The sequence below is a fragment of the Gouania willdenowi genome, chromosome 16 (assembly GCF_900634775.1).
Source record: "Gouania willdenowi chromosome 16, fGouWil2.1, whole genome shotgun sequence".
Classification (NCBI taxonomy): domain Eukaryota; kingdom Metazoa; phylum Chordata; class Actinopteri; order Blenniiformes; family Gobiesocidae; genus Gouania; species Gouania willdenowi.
In genome coordinates, this window is record NC_041059.1 from 16147442 (window position 1) to 16163684 (window position 16243).

The 16243-nt window shown below is 39.6% G+C and overlaps 1 protein-coding gene across 4 annotated transcripts in view; it reads right to left on the reverse strand.

The window, feature by feature from the left end:
• Positions 1-16243, reverse strand: part of nbeal2 (neurobeachin-like 2) — a 47447-nt gene that overhangs the window by 5175 nt on the left and 26029 nt on the right. For 3 of the 4 annotated variants that reach the window (XM_028469975.1, XM_028469972.1, XM_028469974.1), the window contains 26 exons: positions 15821-15976; positions 14751-14910; positions 14590-14678; positions 13784-14491; positions 13436-13620; positions 13142-13298; positions 11259-11402; positions 8726-9049; positions 6751-6900; positions 6512-6669; positions 6320-6444; positions 5894-6011; positions 5629-5786; positions 5422-5555; positions 5171-5278; positions 4674-4769; positions 4466-4590; positions 3665-3805; positions 3447-3577; positions 3255-3364; positions 3055-3172; positions 2484-2581; positions 2280-2393; positions 2110-2196; positions 1909-2018; positions 304-476 (listed from right to left, as the gene is read on the reverse strand). In XM_028469975.1, coding sequence (XP_028325776.1) covers positions 304-476; positions 1909-2018; positions 2110-2196; positions 2280-2393; positions 2484-2581; positions 3055-3172; positions 3255-3364; positions 3447-3577; positions 3665-3805; positions 4466-4590; positions 4674-4769; positions 5171-5278; positions 5422-5555; positions 5629-5786; positions 5894-6011; positions 6320-6444; positions 6512-6669; positions 6751-6900; positions 8726-9049; positions 11259-11402; positions 13142-13298; positions 13436-13620; positions 13784-14491; positions 14590-14678; positions 14751-14910; positions 15821-15976 — 4177 coding nt within the window. The remainder of the gene's footprint in view (positions 1-303; positions 477-1908; positions 2019-2109; positions 2197-2279; positions 2394-2483; positions 2582-3054; positions 3173-3254; positions 3365-3446; positions 3578-3664; positions 3806-4465; positions 4591-4673; positions 4770-5170; positions 5279-5421; positions 5556-5628; positions 5787-5893; positions 6012-6319; positions 6445-6511; positions 6670-6750; positions 6901-8725; positions 9050-11258; positions 11403-13141; positions 13299-13435; positions 13621-13783; positions 14492-14589; positions 14679-14750; positions 14911-15820; positions 15977-16243) is intronic. The other variant, XM_028469973.1, reaches the window with a different exon arrangement.

The window sequence follows — 16243 nt, forward strand, 5'->3', positions numbered from 1 at the left end:
CAAATTAAAACACAGCACACAATCTAAAACAACTGTATTTCTATACTTTCACCTTCTCAAATATAAATCTAGTTCAAATAAAATGTAGTGTAAGAATTTCTGGGCTGGCGCATCTTGTCACTTTGTGCACTAATCCTTACTACTACTACTGTATTTTGTAACACAAAAACTAGTTTTAGATTTTCAAAAAAGAATATCCGGGGTCACCAGAAATGTGTGATATAAAAATGGGGTCGCGACCCAAAAAAGGTTGGGAAACACCGGACAAATCAAAGCTCAAAGATTTGTCTGAAGTGGTCTCACCAATGTGCCGGCAGATCCTGCCCACCAGTTTTCCTTTTCCCAGCTGGGTGACCCGTAAGCTGCAGTCCCAGTGTCCCCCGCTGAACAGCAGACGGCCGTCGTTGGACACCACCAGCACCTGAGCGCTGATCTCCACTCCAGGGGAGAAAGGTCCACTCAGGAAACGCTGAGTCCTGCAACACAAGAGGCAGGATTTAAAAAAACATCAAAGCAGGAAGGGAACAAGCGTGTTTAAGCTAAGGCCTGAATGTGAAAGAGATTTATAAGAGGCAATCAAACTGTCACGATGTCTGCAAATTACAACCTGTGTGAGACCCGGGCTTCAAATGCATCTTATCTTGATTTATATTCTGTTTGAACAACCCGTGTTTGAGATCTGTTACAGGAAGAGTCCATTAAAGCAAATTTTGATGATTTAAACAGGCTTTCAGGGGTTGTGAATAATGCTCTTCTATCAAACTCTTCACAGAGGTTTATGCATCTTTTGAAATGCAAAGGGAGTGAGTAATTTACACTATCAGCGCAGGATATTTCTGTGTTTGAAGTTGTCATCATTTCGGCAACACATTCCAAAAAATCAACAATAAAACCAACAATAAAACAAATTTAAAAATAAAACATATAATAAATAATACAAACTTAAAATAAACAATTAGAATAAATAAAAAAGATAATGTTGTAGATTTAGTCGACGAAATATAACTTTTACACACATTTAAATGTCATTTCATTTGTCTTTGCCTTTTCTTTTATTGCAATCCATTAAAGATTACACCTCTAACATCAATGAATCTCTATATTCCTACATCCAGATACTGCAATACTTCATGAAGAGGATCATTTGAATATGCGTCTCATTGTTTCACCTGAACCAACAGCAGGAGCTGCACAGCAAGAGCGTCCTGAGCAGTAAGAAAAACTCAAATATGTGTTTCAAGACTTTTTATCACCCTACAGCAGTCATAGGCAACCGGGGACCACATGCGGCCCACGGTCTAATTTCATGAGGCCCCCAAAGTAAATGTACAAAATGACAGAAAAAGCAAGAATACATGAAAAAATACATAGAATTACAACGTTGCAGGAAAATACAGTAAAAGACAAGATAATAAGACTCAAAATACACAAAATTTTATTTCCTGCGTAAACCCTCAGATTGGTCATTATTCAAACACATGTTTGTGGCCCCACGGTGATAAAAGTTGCCTAGCTCTGCCCTATAGCATGTATGTGAAATTAGTCTTTATATTTTGTTTGTGTGTTTATTAGGATCCACATTAGCTTAAGCATAAGCTATCAGCTATTCTTCCTGGGGTCTTACACAATGTATACAATGAAAATAACAATCACAAGTATTAGAATTAGTGTTTGTCACTAAAGTTTCTTAATTAATAACATCTATTTTGGGATATATTTTTTTTTTAATTATAAAGATTATGTTGTTTAATGTCACTTAGTAATGAATACCGTTCATGCATATCATATCACTGTTAGTGTAGTAACTTATACTGATCTCTATAAAACAGATGCTTTGAACATAAGCATTCCCTATCAGATATATATATATATATATATTAAGGGGGGTTGTTTTGTGATGGTACTCACTTGGGGTTTGTCATTGTTGGGTCTTTGGTGAAGGTGAAGTAATTAGCAATTTTTTTGTCGTATGACAGCCAGCTGTGTGTCCCTATCAAACCACTGGAGCTCACAGTCACCTGTAGAGAAATAGTCACATAATTATTTATCAAAATTAGTTGTTTTTTTTAAAGTTAGCACCTTTTTTAAAGCGATGGTTGTGGATCTTACCAGTGTATCAGAGCCCTGGATGATAAAGGAACGGTTCTGGTTCTTTGGCACCACAGCTTGGACTAGAGAAAGGCCATCGCTTACAACCTGAGGAGTGAAAAAATACATTTTTAATGTACATGATCTATAATGACTGATCAGGATGAATATGAAGGCTTCCTGGGCCCCACCTCCACAAACGGTCGGAGTTTGTCCAGCTGTTCAAAGATGTTCAGAGGGAGGGTCTCAAAGCGGGCCTGCCGCCTGGCTGCGACCTCAGCTGACATACGTATAGGATGAGGCTCCTTGATAGAGATGGAAATGTGTAATAAAGGGTTTCTTTGCTAAATAAACCACAGAAATGTAACAGTGGTAGGGTCTTTAATTCATCGTACCTTCAGAAGCTGACAGGGCGTCTGCCCAAAGTTGCTGATGATGCCTTCTAAAGCCTTTCGCTCATTTTCATTGGCTATTGCATCGAGATCGACAGCTCCTGCAGACAGTGCCAAAAAAAAATGCAGAAGAAATAAGACTGGTGCTCATGTAGAAAAACCTGCAGCTAACCATTGGATCTTAGTTTGGGACACAAAGCTGATTTATCTGTAAATATGTATCTATCTCTGCTTGCACCCGCCTGTAAATAAGTATGAATATATCTATATTCTTATAAGATAAGAACATATATCTATATTCTTTATACTTTTTATATTATTTTTCTATTTATATTTTTTATTTATATTTTTTAATTATATTTATATTTATATATAGCCTCTATTATTGTATTGCATTATTCATCTCCTTCATTGGACTATTTTCCAGGTGTCTAAACAACAGAGGCAACGCAATAGAATACATAAGTATTCTATTGCGTTGCCTCTGTTGTTTAGAGTAAATTTCCCCACTGCGGGATCAATAAAGCTCCTCTACTCTACTCTACTCTACTCTATATGAGGTATGCAGCCTCACCTTCATAGGTGCAGTAGTAGAACACATTTAAAGCATCCACTGCTTCTTCGCCTCTCTGCTTGTAACCAAAGATCAGGTCGATCCAGTCATGGAGGTGATTGGAAACATGTTCACTCTCCTATAGGTGCAGAGGTACAAGTTATTCATTGTTTTTTTAATACGTTAATGAAAACACAACTCAGATGTGTGAATTGACTCACCAAGGCTTTCCTGTGTTTTCTAACGAAGTCTTCTTTCGATGTCGCCCAGCGTGGAAGCTCAACATCAGTCACAGGCTCCTGGGATATTTGCAGACGGCCCAGCTCGAAGCCTATGATTAGGTAAAGCAAACCAAGCAATAATCGGTGTCCTCACAGTACAATGTTGGTTCAACGCAGTGTGCAAAGTCTTACCGTTCATGTTTTGTAGAAATTCCGGGAAGTAGAAGAACTCTGGGATGAGCTCTTTGACATCTGCTGGACTGTCCATGCGAGCATGCCAAGCCGCTGCCACCGAGTGGAACTGTCGGTCCGCACAGTCAAACCTACACGCGAGGAAAGAAGAACCAGCGTTAGTTCTGAAAATATCAGGTAGAGTGAGCAAAAGCTGAAAGTCAGACAGGATACCCCACCTGCCACTCTGCAGCTGGATATGAAGGGTGGTGAAGGGCTCCGTGCGGATCATGTAGTGCATGACTCCTGCTGCATTGGAGTAGTGTGTGCCGTAGTGGAATTTGTCGATGGTGCCAGTCGGGTCCTCAAAGCTCTCATACCTAGTGATAAACAGGTAATGTTTTTGAAAATCGCAGTGTGCAACAACAAAGTGCACCTTAAAGCTGATATCCGTAGTTTCTGAGAAATCTATATTTATGTATCATTCTTTTGAAATGTGAAAAAAATACCTAACTAGTCTTTTACAATGGTCTACTGCCAGTGGTCATTCATATACATTAATATATATAAGTCCCTCCTATACAAATGGAAACGATCATCGAGTGCACCCAGCCAATAGGCTTCGACTTCCTGTTTTTGAGATTGTCAATCAAAGTGACAGTGGTACTGTGCACGGAAACAAGGCCGCGCATCACAGCAAACTGGTAAATATGATTTTGGCTCTTACCTGACCCATGGACCTATATCAATGCGACCTGATGCAATACGACCTTACTATGTTCCGCAATGTGCGTGCAAAAAAGTAGAGGCGTGGCTTCTGGTAGGTTGGGAGAGGCAGTGAGAGGAAGTGAGGCGGGAAATCGGGACGTTTCTCAAAAGCTCCGGATAGCAGCTTTAAAGTTTACAATGTGCGTCACTTCGTTTCACATTAATTGTCATCACCATACATTTTTGGTAGCCCACTCACTGCCTTGAGTCCTAATCTTTATCCTCAGTCTGTTTTATTGAAATCTGTTTGACTCTTTCACTGCAAAACTCACTTTTCTCGGACGTTCCGTGCATGACGTGGGTTCACCACACCTATGGGTTTAGACAAGTCTCTGAAAACCGTGGGATCTTCCAGATCCAGAATGGGTGAGGTGTAATCACACAAAACCCAGGGGAACTAAAGAAAAAAACACAAATAAATGTACTGAAGTGTTTTTTTAAACCGTAAACATTCGTATTAGTCAGAAGGCAGACACTAACCACAGGATACTGAGACAAATCGTTGTAGGTGCGTCCAGCGATGGTGTTCAACTCCATCAGATACTCAAAGTTGGAGATTTCTCTGCACACCCATTTCTGTCAACATTAGAACTTAATTAAGATCCAAATCGCACAGATTGGCCAAAAAGTAGTGATAACTTTGATTATTGGGATATTATAACACCAGAACAGACCAAATCCCACAAATATGAAGCAAAACTGTTTGAAGAATGATTTGAGTAACAAAAAACAAGTAAAAAAAACTCAGGTCTTGACTTTAGGGATAACTTATACACAACATTAAGCAGGGAGACATAGGCACTGGCACTGCAGATGAAAAATAGTCTTTTAGCTAATTCTGGTACAATTCCAGTATTGACATTAACGTACATGACTTTGTTGTAATTTGCGCTATATAAATAAAGTTGAGTTGAGTTACACGGTCCCTGTTAAATAAACCAATACATCAAATTAATCAATAATTCAATGGCAGATACCTGTGTCAGTCCCGACGCCTTTAAGAGTTCTTGGGGTGAACGCGTGCCAAAGTAAAACAGGTTTGGAGGTCGCAGCCCAAGGATTCTTGAGTAGACTTTGTTTCGTACCTGCAGGGTGGAAAAGCTTTTAGATAAGCAGTCTTTGTTTCTGTCCATCTCAAATTAAAAACCTTTATTTTACATAACCATGCAGAGACTAAGCTGACAGTGAAAAAAATAATAATAATTTGGATTTCTGGGATAAATCACACCTTCTTTCTGAAGTTGATGAAATAATGCGACTGGTCAATAAAGTAAAACTCCAGTGCAGAGCGTCGCAGGTTGTAGCGCCTCAAATGAACTTCACGAAGCTGAGACAGAGGTCTCTTAAAGTCAAACCCGATTCCTGAAAACACAATTTAAAAATCATTTAATCATAATAAATTCCTGCAAAGGTGGATGGGACAGTCTTTTCTTACCCTCCTCCGTCTCTTCCTTCTCACTGTTGCCGTCGTAGAAGTACAAGTGATGTGTGGTGACCTCCAGACGACCTGGGACAACTGCCACGATGGTGATGAGCTCACAGTCTTCAGACAGAACTAGTTTTTCTTTCTGGCTTTCCTCTTCTCCCTCCCCCCTGAAAAGATAGAAAACAGTTAAACGAATGGTCTCTGTCATCATAAGACACTCAGAGAGAGACCTTAACCTTAAATTAAGAATATAATAATAACAATACAAACTCACTTATTGTCTAAAAAGACAAGGTCTTCGTCTCCTAGCTGATCATCCTCCATGTCGCTCACTTTGGCTTCCTTTGCAACAGCCAATGGGATTGGTTCAGAGCTACGAGGGCTCTCCGCTCCTGGGATCACATTGGATTACATTGAATTTTTTTATTTTGTCTTGACTTTATTTCTTTATTTTTTTTCTCTTTAGTTAACGTTTAAATGTTATATCGGGACACCTCTTCTTCACGCCCCTTGAGGGTTTTTTTGGGTTTTCCCTGGCATGCCTGTAAAGTGTATTGATTTCTGTTCATGTCTGTCCACTGTTGATATTATTATGTTTCATTGTATTTTAAACTGTGCCAAACAAAAAAAATGAAGAAAAATAAAAAGAAATTTTAAGGAAAAACAGAAGAGAAATGTAGAGTTGTGCTTGGTAACGCACCCATGTTGTCCCTCTGAGCACTGGCTTCAGTGTGCGGATCGTAGTTATAGTTGGGCACCAGTTTGAGACGCATCTTTGAGTAGGTCTCTGCTCCAGACAGTTTCCACTTCACCTCCGGCTGAACTCTGTCATTAAAATAAAAAGGTAAGCTCGTGGCTCTCCTCCCCAGATCAGATGATTTGCTTCTCCTACCTGTTGGCCCATGCTCCTCTCTCACTGGTCAAAAGTCTACGCAGAGCTTTCCAGTGCAGCCACACCACCCCCTGCTGGCCTGAAATCTGCTTCTGCCAAAGCAGGTACCTGGTGTTCTCAGTCCTGAGTCGCTTCATGTAGGGGTCCACTATCACCTCCTGCTCACACAGACAGAGAAACACCACGTCAGTGTTCCTCAGCTTAGGAAAAGTCCTACCAAACAAACCAAGTGTCGGCACCTGAAACTTGGACTTGGAGTCAGATCGGTCTTTATCCCGTTTGTAGGCAGTGCTCATCAGATCATCAAAGCAGGAGTTCCAGAAGTTGGACATGATGTCGTGGCTCCTCCCGAACGTATCCAGCTCAAACTGCTCCATGGTAGGCTGAACCTGGAAGGACATATAGGAAGGAGCAATAAACAGATGAAATGGGTGACTCCAGATGTATGGATGATGGAGGATGCAGATATTAATGTGAATTGGATTAAATGAATGGCAGGTTTCAGCCTTTTTCTCTTTATATTCTTTCTGGATTTATTAGTACAGTGGTTCTCAAACTTCCCTTTCTCTTATTTCTGAATCCAAGTTCCCCTTTGTCCGATTACAACATTTTGCTTAGAATACTGTGAAAAAACAACTATTTGCATAATGATGGAATAAACACACATTTTAAAGCTTCCCTTTGCAAATAAGTGCAATGAAACAGTATTTATTGCTTCCTAAATGGATTCATTTCTATAGGTTTTTATCATTTCTGTTTTTATCTTCTGCCTGGTGTGGGAGCAAGACTTGCCTTTTCAGTTTATCTCATCAAAACATCAGTTTCATCATCAAAATTATGATGATGATTTGTAATTAAAAATAAACATATTTTTAATGGTTTCATTTCTTAATTTTCCAATTTCAAGTACCCCCTGTAGTGCTATCGCGTACCGCTAAGGGTACACATACCCCCATTTGAGAAACACTATTAGTAGATAGTATAGTATATTTATTTATTTATTTATTTATTTATTTATTTATTCATCCATCCTGAGGGACATTCACAGGTTTCAGAGGATTGAGGTAAAAATTGATGAATACATTTAAAAAAAAACAATGAAAATATTAACAAAAACAATTCATATGATTAATGTCAGTGAAAGAAGTAAGAATCATAGGTCACATAAAAACTTTACACTTCCAGTCATGTGATGACTGGGACAGTGGATTAGAAAAATAACAGACAGGCTTTGATTTGAAAGAGTATTAGCCTGTATTTCTCATGCTTTTCTTATCTGCAGCACACGTTCTACTTTAAACAAAAGCAATGTGGCAAACTGAAAGGTTTCCTAAACACCACATTACATTCTTTCTGTGCCGTCTGCTCACATGGATGAGTGTATAATTATACTCTAAATACAAAAGTAGAAGGAAATGGCTCAAATCGGCGGTAAAATACTTGCACTGCTAATTGCGATAACACGTTAAACCATCTGTAATTCTACACTATTGTCCCATGCTTACAAGTGTGTGGTTAAAAAGCACGAGAATTACTCATAAACCTAGCTTGAAATGAATCATTTAGTAAATTCTTGGATGTGTAGAAATAAGCGACAATCAGACAAAGTACTTTTGAGTGAAAGGCTGTGCATTGCAGAAATAAATCCAATAGCAGCCTTTTATCTTTATAACATGTTGGTAAGAATAGACTTATAATAAATATCAGTGATGTAAATAAACTATATGTTTGGCGAAGTTTCAAACTTGTCATGCAGCCCAGAAGTCGCGCCATAATGTTTATTTCGTTGTAGGCTTCGTTTATAAAAAGTCATCCAAACAAAACTGATTTACGAGCACACACTGTCACACACAGCCGTGATAAACGTGCTCTCGGCCACACTAATGTTTGTGTCTGTTTTTGCTTCAAATCATAAAAAATAAAAGTTTCAAGGTTAAGAATAAACTGATCTCCACCTACTTTTACATTTGACCAGAAAATGCTATTTTTTTTAAAAAGTGATTTTGAATTTGACATCTCAGGGAGTCACTGGGAAGTATTTAGTTCATATACATGGAAAAGACACACACACACACACACACACACACACACACACACACACACACACACACAGAGGTGAATATTTATATCTGGTTAGTATCACGTAAAAGAGGAATGTCATATCTTTAGATTTCCCAAACTAAAGAAAAATTACATCTTATTTTAAACACTGACCTCCTGTTGGTAAAATTCTCTCCACTCCAGTGTGTGACAGTATTCCTCCAAGTCCTGAGCGAATGTGGTGCTTCCATTGGTGATAGGCAGGTTTGGTAACAGTCTCTGCAGTTTGATGGGATCTGCATGCTGGTCCAGTAAGGTCCGAACAACTGGTACCAGCTGGGAAAAAGCCTCAGACTGCACATAGTTTTTGTCTCCTATTACACCTCCTGGCCACAGAGGGGCACCAAGCTGCCCCAGGAGGAAGCAGACCTCCTCCCAGCGAAGGCAGAGCACTGTCTGCAGGAGGCTGTGCAGCTTCACATAGGCCATCACACACACCTACACACACAGGAAGCACAATTTCAACAGATTTCACAAATAAGAGCTTATCTGTAAGATAAATAATACAGGGATGTCGGACTAATTTTTGTTCAGGGGCCAACAACGGGCAAGTTGGGCTGCAGAGATGAGGAATCATAACATTTCAACATTGGTGGTACTTTGCATTTCCATGTATAAAAGTATGTAGTATATAAGGCACTGACAATATCCAAGCAATAGGTGACAGATTGTTACTATATTTATTAGGGGTGAGCATTGGCCAGGATGTTGCAATACGATATGTATCACGATACTTGATATATCGCAATATAACCCAATATTACCCAGTTAATATCAAAATTAAACGTGGAGATAAAAAATCAAGTTGCTGTATATGCTCATCAGAAGATATTGATCATTCAGAGGACAAATTGAGTCAAAACTATTTGCTTCAAAACATCCTATTTACTATTTATTATTAGTTTTATTACACATTGAAAGCATTGTAATCACTGAAATATTGCACAAATACACAAAAATATTGATTAAATATCGCCCCCCCCCCCCAAAAAACAAAAAAACAAAAAAAAGAAATCAGCACCCGAAAAAATCGCGATATATATCATGAAATTGTTGGGGTTTTTTTCACACCCCTAATATTTATTTAATTTGGGGATTGAGCAGGATTTTGGAAAAATTAGATTACTTTTGACAATTTTTTCTTTTTCTTTTCTTTCTTAACAAAATTGCCAACCCCTGCAAATATCGTAGTTTCATTGAATTTGTGAGAAATTCAATTAAAATCAACTCGAACCATTGTAAAGTTCTACAAATAAATCTGTTGAAATGTTAATGTGTATTATCTTTTACAATGATGCCAATTTTTACGTTTGGGTGCGATACAGTGATTGAAAATAATCACAATTTCTGCTTACTTTCAGTAAATATTTCCCATGAAAAGTATATTTTTCGAACACTGCCAAAAATTCCTGAGCTTAAGTTCCCGTTGAAATTTGACAGATATTCTACGCCTCCTTGCAACCCTACTGAGATATCCACAACTAAATTATGTGGTCATTTAAACAATGATTCATGTTTTACTTTCCCCTGCGGGCCCATTTGGATGCTTTAAAGGGCCGGATTTGGCCCCTGGGCCTTGAGTTTGACACGAGTGAAATAAGGGATGCCAATCTAGATGACTGAAAAACCAATGCATTTACTACATAATCAGTGTTATTTTGTCAATTAAAATTGAAATGAAAACTTTTCATTGATGACCCTTCATTCCATGATGAAAGCGTACATGTAAGAAGTGCTGACAACACAAATGAACTATTCTTGATCAACTGATGAGTAACAAATGAGACTGGCTGGCCTGATTGTTTTCCTTGTTAACCAATTCATTATCATAACTGAAATTTAAACTCTCAGGAATGGAGCTGAAATTACATAAAAAGACTAAAATGAGACTAAAACTGACTAAATTTTAACTAAAACAAAAATAAAAAAAAGGGACCTTAAATCTAGTCTTTGTTGAGTGACTAAAGACTAAAATATCATTTAAAATAATGAAGCACTGTGTGTATTTACATAAATCTCTAGGTTTAATTCACGGAGAATAGACTAAAGGGTAAAACATTCAGTAACAGAATTAAAGTCTCTGTTTTATGTCCCAAATCATCATCCAAAATGGTCCATTAAGTGCGTTGATAGGATCACTGTTTTTCCACCATTTGATTTAAATGCCCCCCCCCCCCCACACACAAACACACACACCCATCCCCCACCCCACTGCAGCCCCAGGCTTGCTTTATTTCCACAGTTATGAACAGGTTCAGGTTCAGGGTGCAATTATGTACACTTAGCACTAATTACATTTTTTTTTGTAGGATCTAAGTGCTGCAGGGAAAGCTGTGCTAAGCTGAGAACAAACAAACTGAATGTGATGAGTTCGTGTACGGCTGCCCTCTCACAATTCCCCAATGGTTCAGCAGCAGTAGTCGTCATAACTCAGAGAGGAGGCGCCCTTTCATACAGAACACTCCCTAGCAAGAATGACTGCTATGTTTTTGACAAGAAAAGCCATAGAAGGCCTGGTGTTCCAGAGCTGACGTTATCTGAGTGCACTTTTCAAGTTCAATAAACAGCTACAAAGTGGTATTCAGCTACTTTCAGGCCCGCAGGTATGCTGCTTGTGATGTGGATACGTTGTAAAGTTACTGCTGACCTGTGATTCCTGCTGCTGGATGTACCCTGTGATGATACGCATGCCGATCTGTGCCATTTCTTTCAGCTCAGTGTTTCCAGGACTGCCAGGGGTGCTGTGCCAGGCCTGTAACTTGTCCAGCAGGTTAACCACCCCTTCAAAAATCTGCAATACAACAACAGCTCTGAATAATAGGCTTGACAGGAAGGACCGGACCTGTTTCCACACCTTGTAGCATCCAGAAAAAGAAGCAACCCAAAAACCATTGAGGACATTAAACACAGCTTAGCCTGCATTTAAAAGATTCTATCTACACCCAAGCAGGATTCTCCACCCTCTGACACCAAACAAACAAGAACACGTGTTGTACTTTCAGCAAAGTGACAGACAAAAGCCACAACCACACCCAGGACTTAATGTATTTTGTTTGAAATAGATTTAAAAAGCTTTTACGCATCCTATTGACATATAAGAGCCTTCAGAGAACGCAATGCCTTGCTAGATATGACCAGTTTTCTGGATCAGTGATCCTGATCATGGTACCATGATCATTCCCAGATAGCACGCCTATGTTTCGCCAATGTCGGCCTCAGATCATGCGTCGCATTCTACGCCTAATGCGTCATTTTGTGTGTGTTTTTCCCCCAAAATCGGTAAAATGTCACTTCCGTGAAGCTGTTTTTGTGCTGGGGCTCTTTTGGCTATTTTGCTAAAAATACATTTATCATCATGAACTGTGTCTCTCTTTATTTTGTCCACACATAATAAGCTATTTAGTGGTAGTATATTGTTTGTTTTGTTGTTGCTGTTGTGATCTTGCCATATTTCTATCAGATTTAAATAAATACTCGATTATGGATATGGAGATATACTAATTGAATGATCCGAGCTAAATAAAGGTTAATATAAGCTGTAGAGAGGCCGCGCTGAGCATCTTTAATCCATCGTCCAAACGCTGATGTCTCCGCGACGTCTGCCCAATGAGCAAACACTCTCCATAACACGTCTCGCCGATGCAACTTCATTCATCGTGCCGATGTCAGCGAGATGTACTGTATGTGTGCGATCGGGGTTCACACGTTACAGGCTGGGAAGAAATTCCCATTAATAATGATACAGTAGGTTCAAATGTTATGAATGTAAGATCGTGATAAAAATGCGGATCCGAATTTGATGAGAGATAGAAATCTGTTCTTTGTTTCTAAATCTGATCAGTATGTTGATCCCGATCAACTCCAAAATGTAATGGAATCTTCCATGACTTCAGGTCTATCTTTAGCTAAAATGTTGTCAGGTACATTTGACATAATCCTACTAAGAGGCCAACAAATAAATAAACGGGAAAAATAAAACCATCTTGGGGGAGGTAAAAAGTTTCGCAGCTATGTCGTCCTTTAAGCTAATAGCATTGTTTGGAGGATAAATGAACTAAATATATTTTGAGCAATGCATGCACAGAGCAGGCAACATTGCATCATTGCAAAGAAAAACATTAGTGAAGTGGTTTCAAACGTTTTTTAATATCAAGAATTTCTGGTGAACCTACAGACATTGTTATATTGTATTACAAATAAAAAGTAGACGGGGTTGGTGACAAAGTCAAAGTATAGAATAGTTATTTAAGATTTGTGTTTTAATTTGAAAAAAAAATAATATATATTTATTTTATTAATGACATTTCAGGGGACCCCATTTAAACTCCAGGCTGCCCCACATGGGGTCCTGACCCCAAGGTTGAAAAAATTATGTGAGATTAAGCAGAGTTTTAAAAGTGAATGAATGAATTGTCAAGATGTGTATATATATATATATATATATATATATATATATATATATTTAAGTCATTCATAAAGCAGATATAGGAGATGTTTAAATTGTCAGTAATAGATGAACATGTGAAGTACCTTTTCACTCCACAGTGAGTGGTTGTCTGTTCCCTCAGCAAACAGGAAGTCCTGCAGCAGCCGAAGGAGCCGAACCAGACTGGGACAGAAAGGCAGGGACGCCCCCTGAGCATCCCTCAGGTCTGACAGGGACGACTCCAGCATCATCTCCAGTAGACTGACCAGTGCAAGACAAGAGGAGACTTTAGCTTCATCCATATATGGTAATGCAGTCACGTCTAAGTAGTTTGGTTCTTAAAGTAACTGCTTTGTGCATTTATTAAACAAAGACAATAAATGTAGATATATTCTGACCTGCGTTTGATGTCGTCGGGGGGGCGAACCAGCTGGCAGGAAGTGCCCAGTTTGGTGAGGACAGAAAACACTTGTCCTCTCTCTCTCCAAATCCCATCCTCTGTTCCCTCCGCACCACTGCCGCTCCACAACACAGAGAAGACTATGTTGGTGAGCAGGTTGCACAGCTCCTCCTCGGGGGTCTGCTACGGTGCAAACAGAAAACAGCTCAAGTAAGACAAACAAGGCTTCAGTAACTACAGTAATACCTAGAAGTGACTTTTTAGATCCACTTATTTAGCTGCAACGTAATTGATGTCAATCAGAAAGAATAAGTAACGTGAATCTGAAAGGACAGGGTGAGCATACCTGAGGGTTGGACGTATTGGAGATTGTGTCTCCAGTGGCAGGGTCCGTCCCAAAACTGATGTCGTCCAGCACGTTGGATAAACTGGAGCTCTTTCTCGGCCTCAGCGGTGGGAAAGGTTTGCTTTGCTCTAACGGAGATGGAGTGTTGGTCAGACTACCTACAGGGGTGTGGACGCCTGTATCCCCCATGCCTCCCAAATCCAAATCAAACGGTGATGTACCAAAGGGAGACAGTGGATGGTAGTCCCTCCCTTCATCCTCTGGACGAGAAGATGCGATATCAATGGCGTTGGAGATAGAGGACGACTGGCTTTCCTGATCTGCTGAGTCATAGGATTTAAAATGAATGGAGCCAGCAAAGTTTTTAAGGGTTCCTCCACCTCCACTAGAGGGGGACTGGGATAGGTCAGAAAATCCCTCCGAGGTGTCTCGCTGACCTCCATCCTCCTCCTCATCCTCCATGTCCTGTGAGCTGTGGTAGTTCAGGAACATGTTTCTTTGTGTTTCGTCAATGCTCAGGGAGTGATCGCTGCGCAAGGAGGGTCTGTAGTTTGGTTCAGAGGAACTGTGGATGCCGGAGTCTGCGATGCTGGCAGCCTGCGACTCATAGGACTCCTTGACGTAGAGTTTGGTGAGCACATCCTGCCAGCCGGGCTGTTTGGCAAGTTGTTTCACATAGTCCTCATTGGAGTGGATTAAATGAAAGAGCTGGTGAGGTTTGAGAGAAACACAGACAGTAAGACATTATCGTAAGTGAAAAGACGCATTGTGTTTCATGATAATGTGAGGTGTCTGTGGACACTGACCTTGCGACAGACGTCCAATCGGACAGTGAGTTCAGCTCGATGAGACAGACAGACCACGGCCAGTAGGTCCCTAAAATTAGGGCTGGCATCTAAAGGCACAGAAATATGTTGTTTTTAAATAATAAGCTAAAAACATCACATTAGACAGTGTAAAGTATTACCTGTAGCGACCACCTGCTCGTACAGACAGCGCACTGTCGTCATGGTTACAGGAATGTCCTCCAGACAACACACGAGGCCCAGATAGCCTAAGTCCTTCAGTTTGATGCGTTGCTTGTTGCGCTCGGACACTCGCTCACTTTTGAGTATTTTGTATAAAACCTAGAACAGGGGTGTTAAACTCATTTTAGTTCAGGGGCCAAATACAAAGCAGTTTGACCTCAAGCGGGCCACAGATTTTATGTGAGGAAAATGAGTAATTTCAACATTATTGTGCCCTAGTTTGCACTTCTACGTATACATATTGATATGATGAAAAATACAAAACGTGCAAGAAACCGACCATATCCAAGCAATAAGTGACAGAACTGATTATTACTTTGTTTAATTTAGATTTTTGTATATTGTTTGTTTCTCTTGTGTTTAGTATGGATTAACTATTATTTTTTAAAACTTTGTTCCTGTTGTAATTTACTGTGTGGAAATTCTGAGAGTTTTAGTCCAGGCTTGGTGCTTTGTTTTATCAGTAATTATTGTTATTTGTCATACTTGTTCTCTTTTGCCATGTTGTATTCTCACTGTATTTTATACCTTTTAAAATCGGTCCAGGGACATCAGATGAAAACCTTTTTAGGCCAAACTCTGGCTCATTTACAGTATGTTTGTGTCTATTAATGTGCATTGCTACTTTTAAATAATCAAGACATTCAAATTCAATGTCAAATCTTCACTTTAAATTTCCTAGATTTTGTGATCAATTTCTATTTAATCAAGGGAAACATTATGTCACAATTTGAGGAAAACTGAAGAATTTTGTAAGAATTTTGAGTTTTTTTTCAACTGTTTACCCAAATTATATTGTGTTTCATTTACACAATGATTCATGTTTTCTCTGTCATTTTTACTTCCTCCTGTGGGCTGAATTGGATGCTCCAAAGGACATGATTTGGCCACTGGGCCATGAGGTGGACACATGTGACCTAGAGCATCACGAAGCAGGCAGATGTTTCATATTATAATTAATGTGTGAATATGATGAGGTTGACAAACAGGCGAGCTCAACAGCTCTCACCCTGAACACTCTTTCTCTGGCCTCGTCGCCAAAGCTCGGCGTGAGCAGCAAACTGTAGAGCTGCTCCACGCCCCACTCCAGCAGCACAGCCTGCACCTGCTCACGAGGAGGGCTGGTCCTCAGGAGCTCATAGAGCTGGTCTAAGGCCCGCACCACCTAAAGGAGAAGGGAGAAATTAATACATATACACATTCCAGGGAGAGAATCACACAGATTTAACCTTCTTGAACTAAATATGTAGAAGTGATCAGTAAATCATGTGCATACTTTCGTAGTGTCGCAGCGTGGTCTCTTTTATTCTGTATAACAGCCACAGCAACATGGATTAAACGTATTTCACACTAGCATTACTTCTTTCTGTTTTACATTGGGTTTCGAAATGCGGTTAAAAAGTACTTTTTGCCCTCTCGCTCTCTAGCCAAA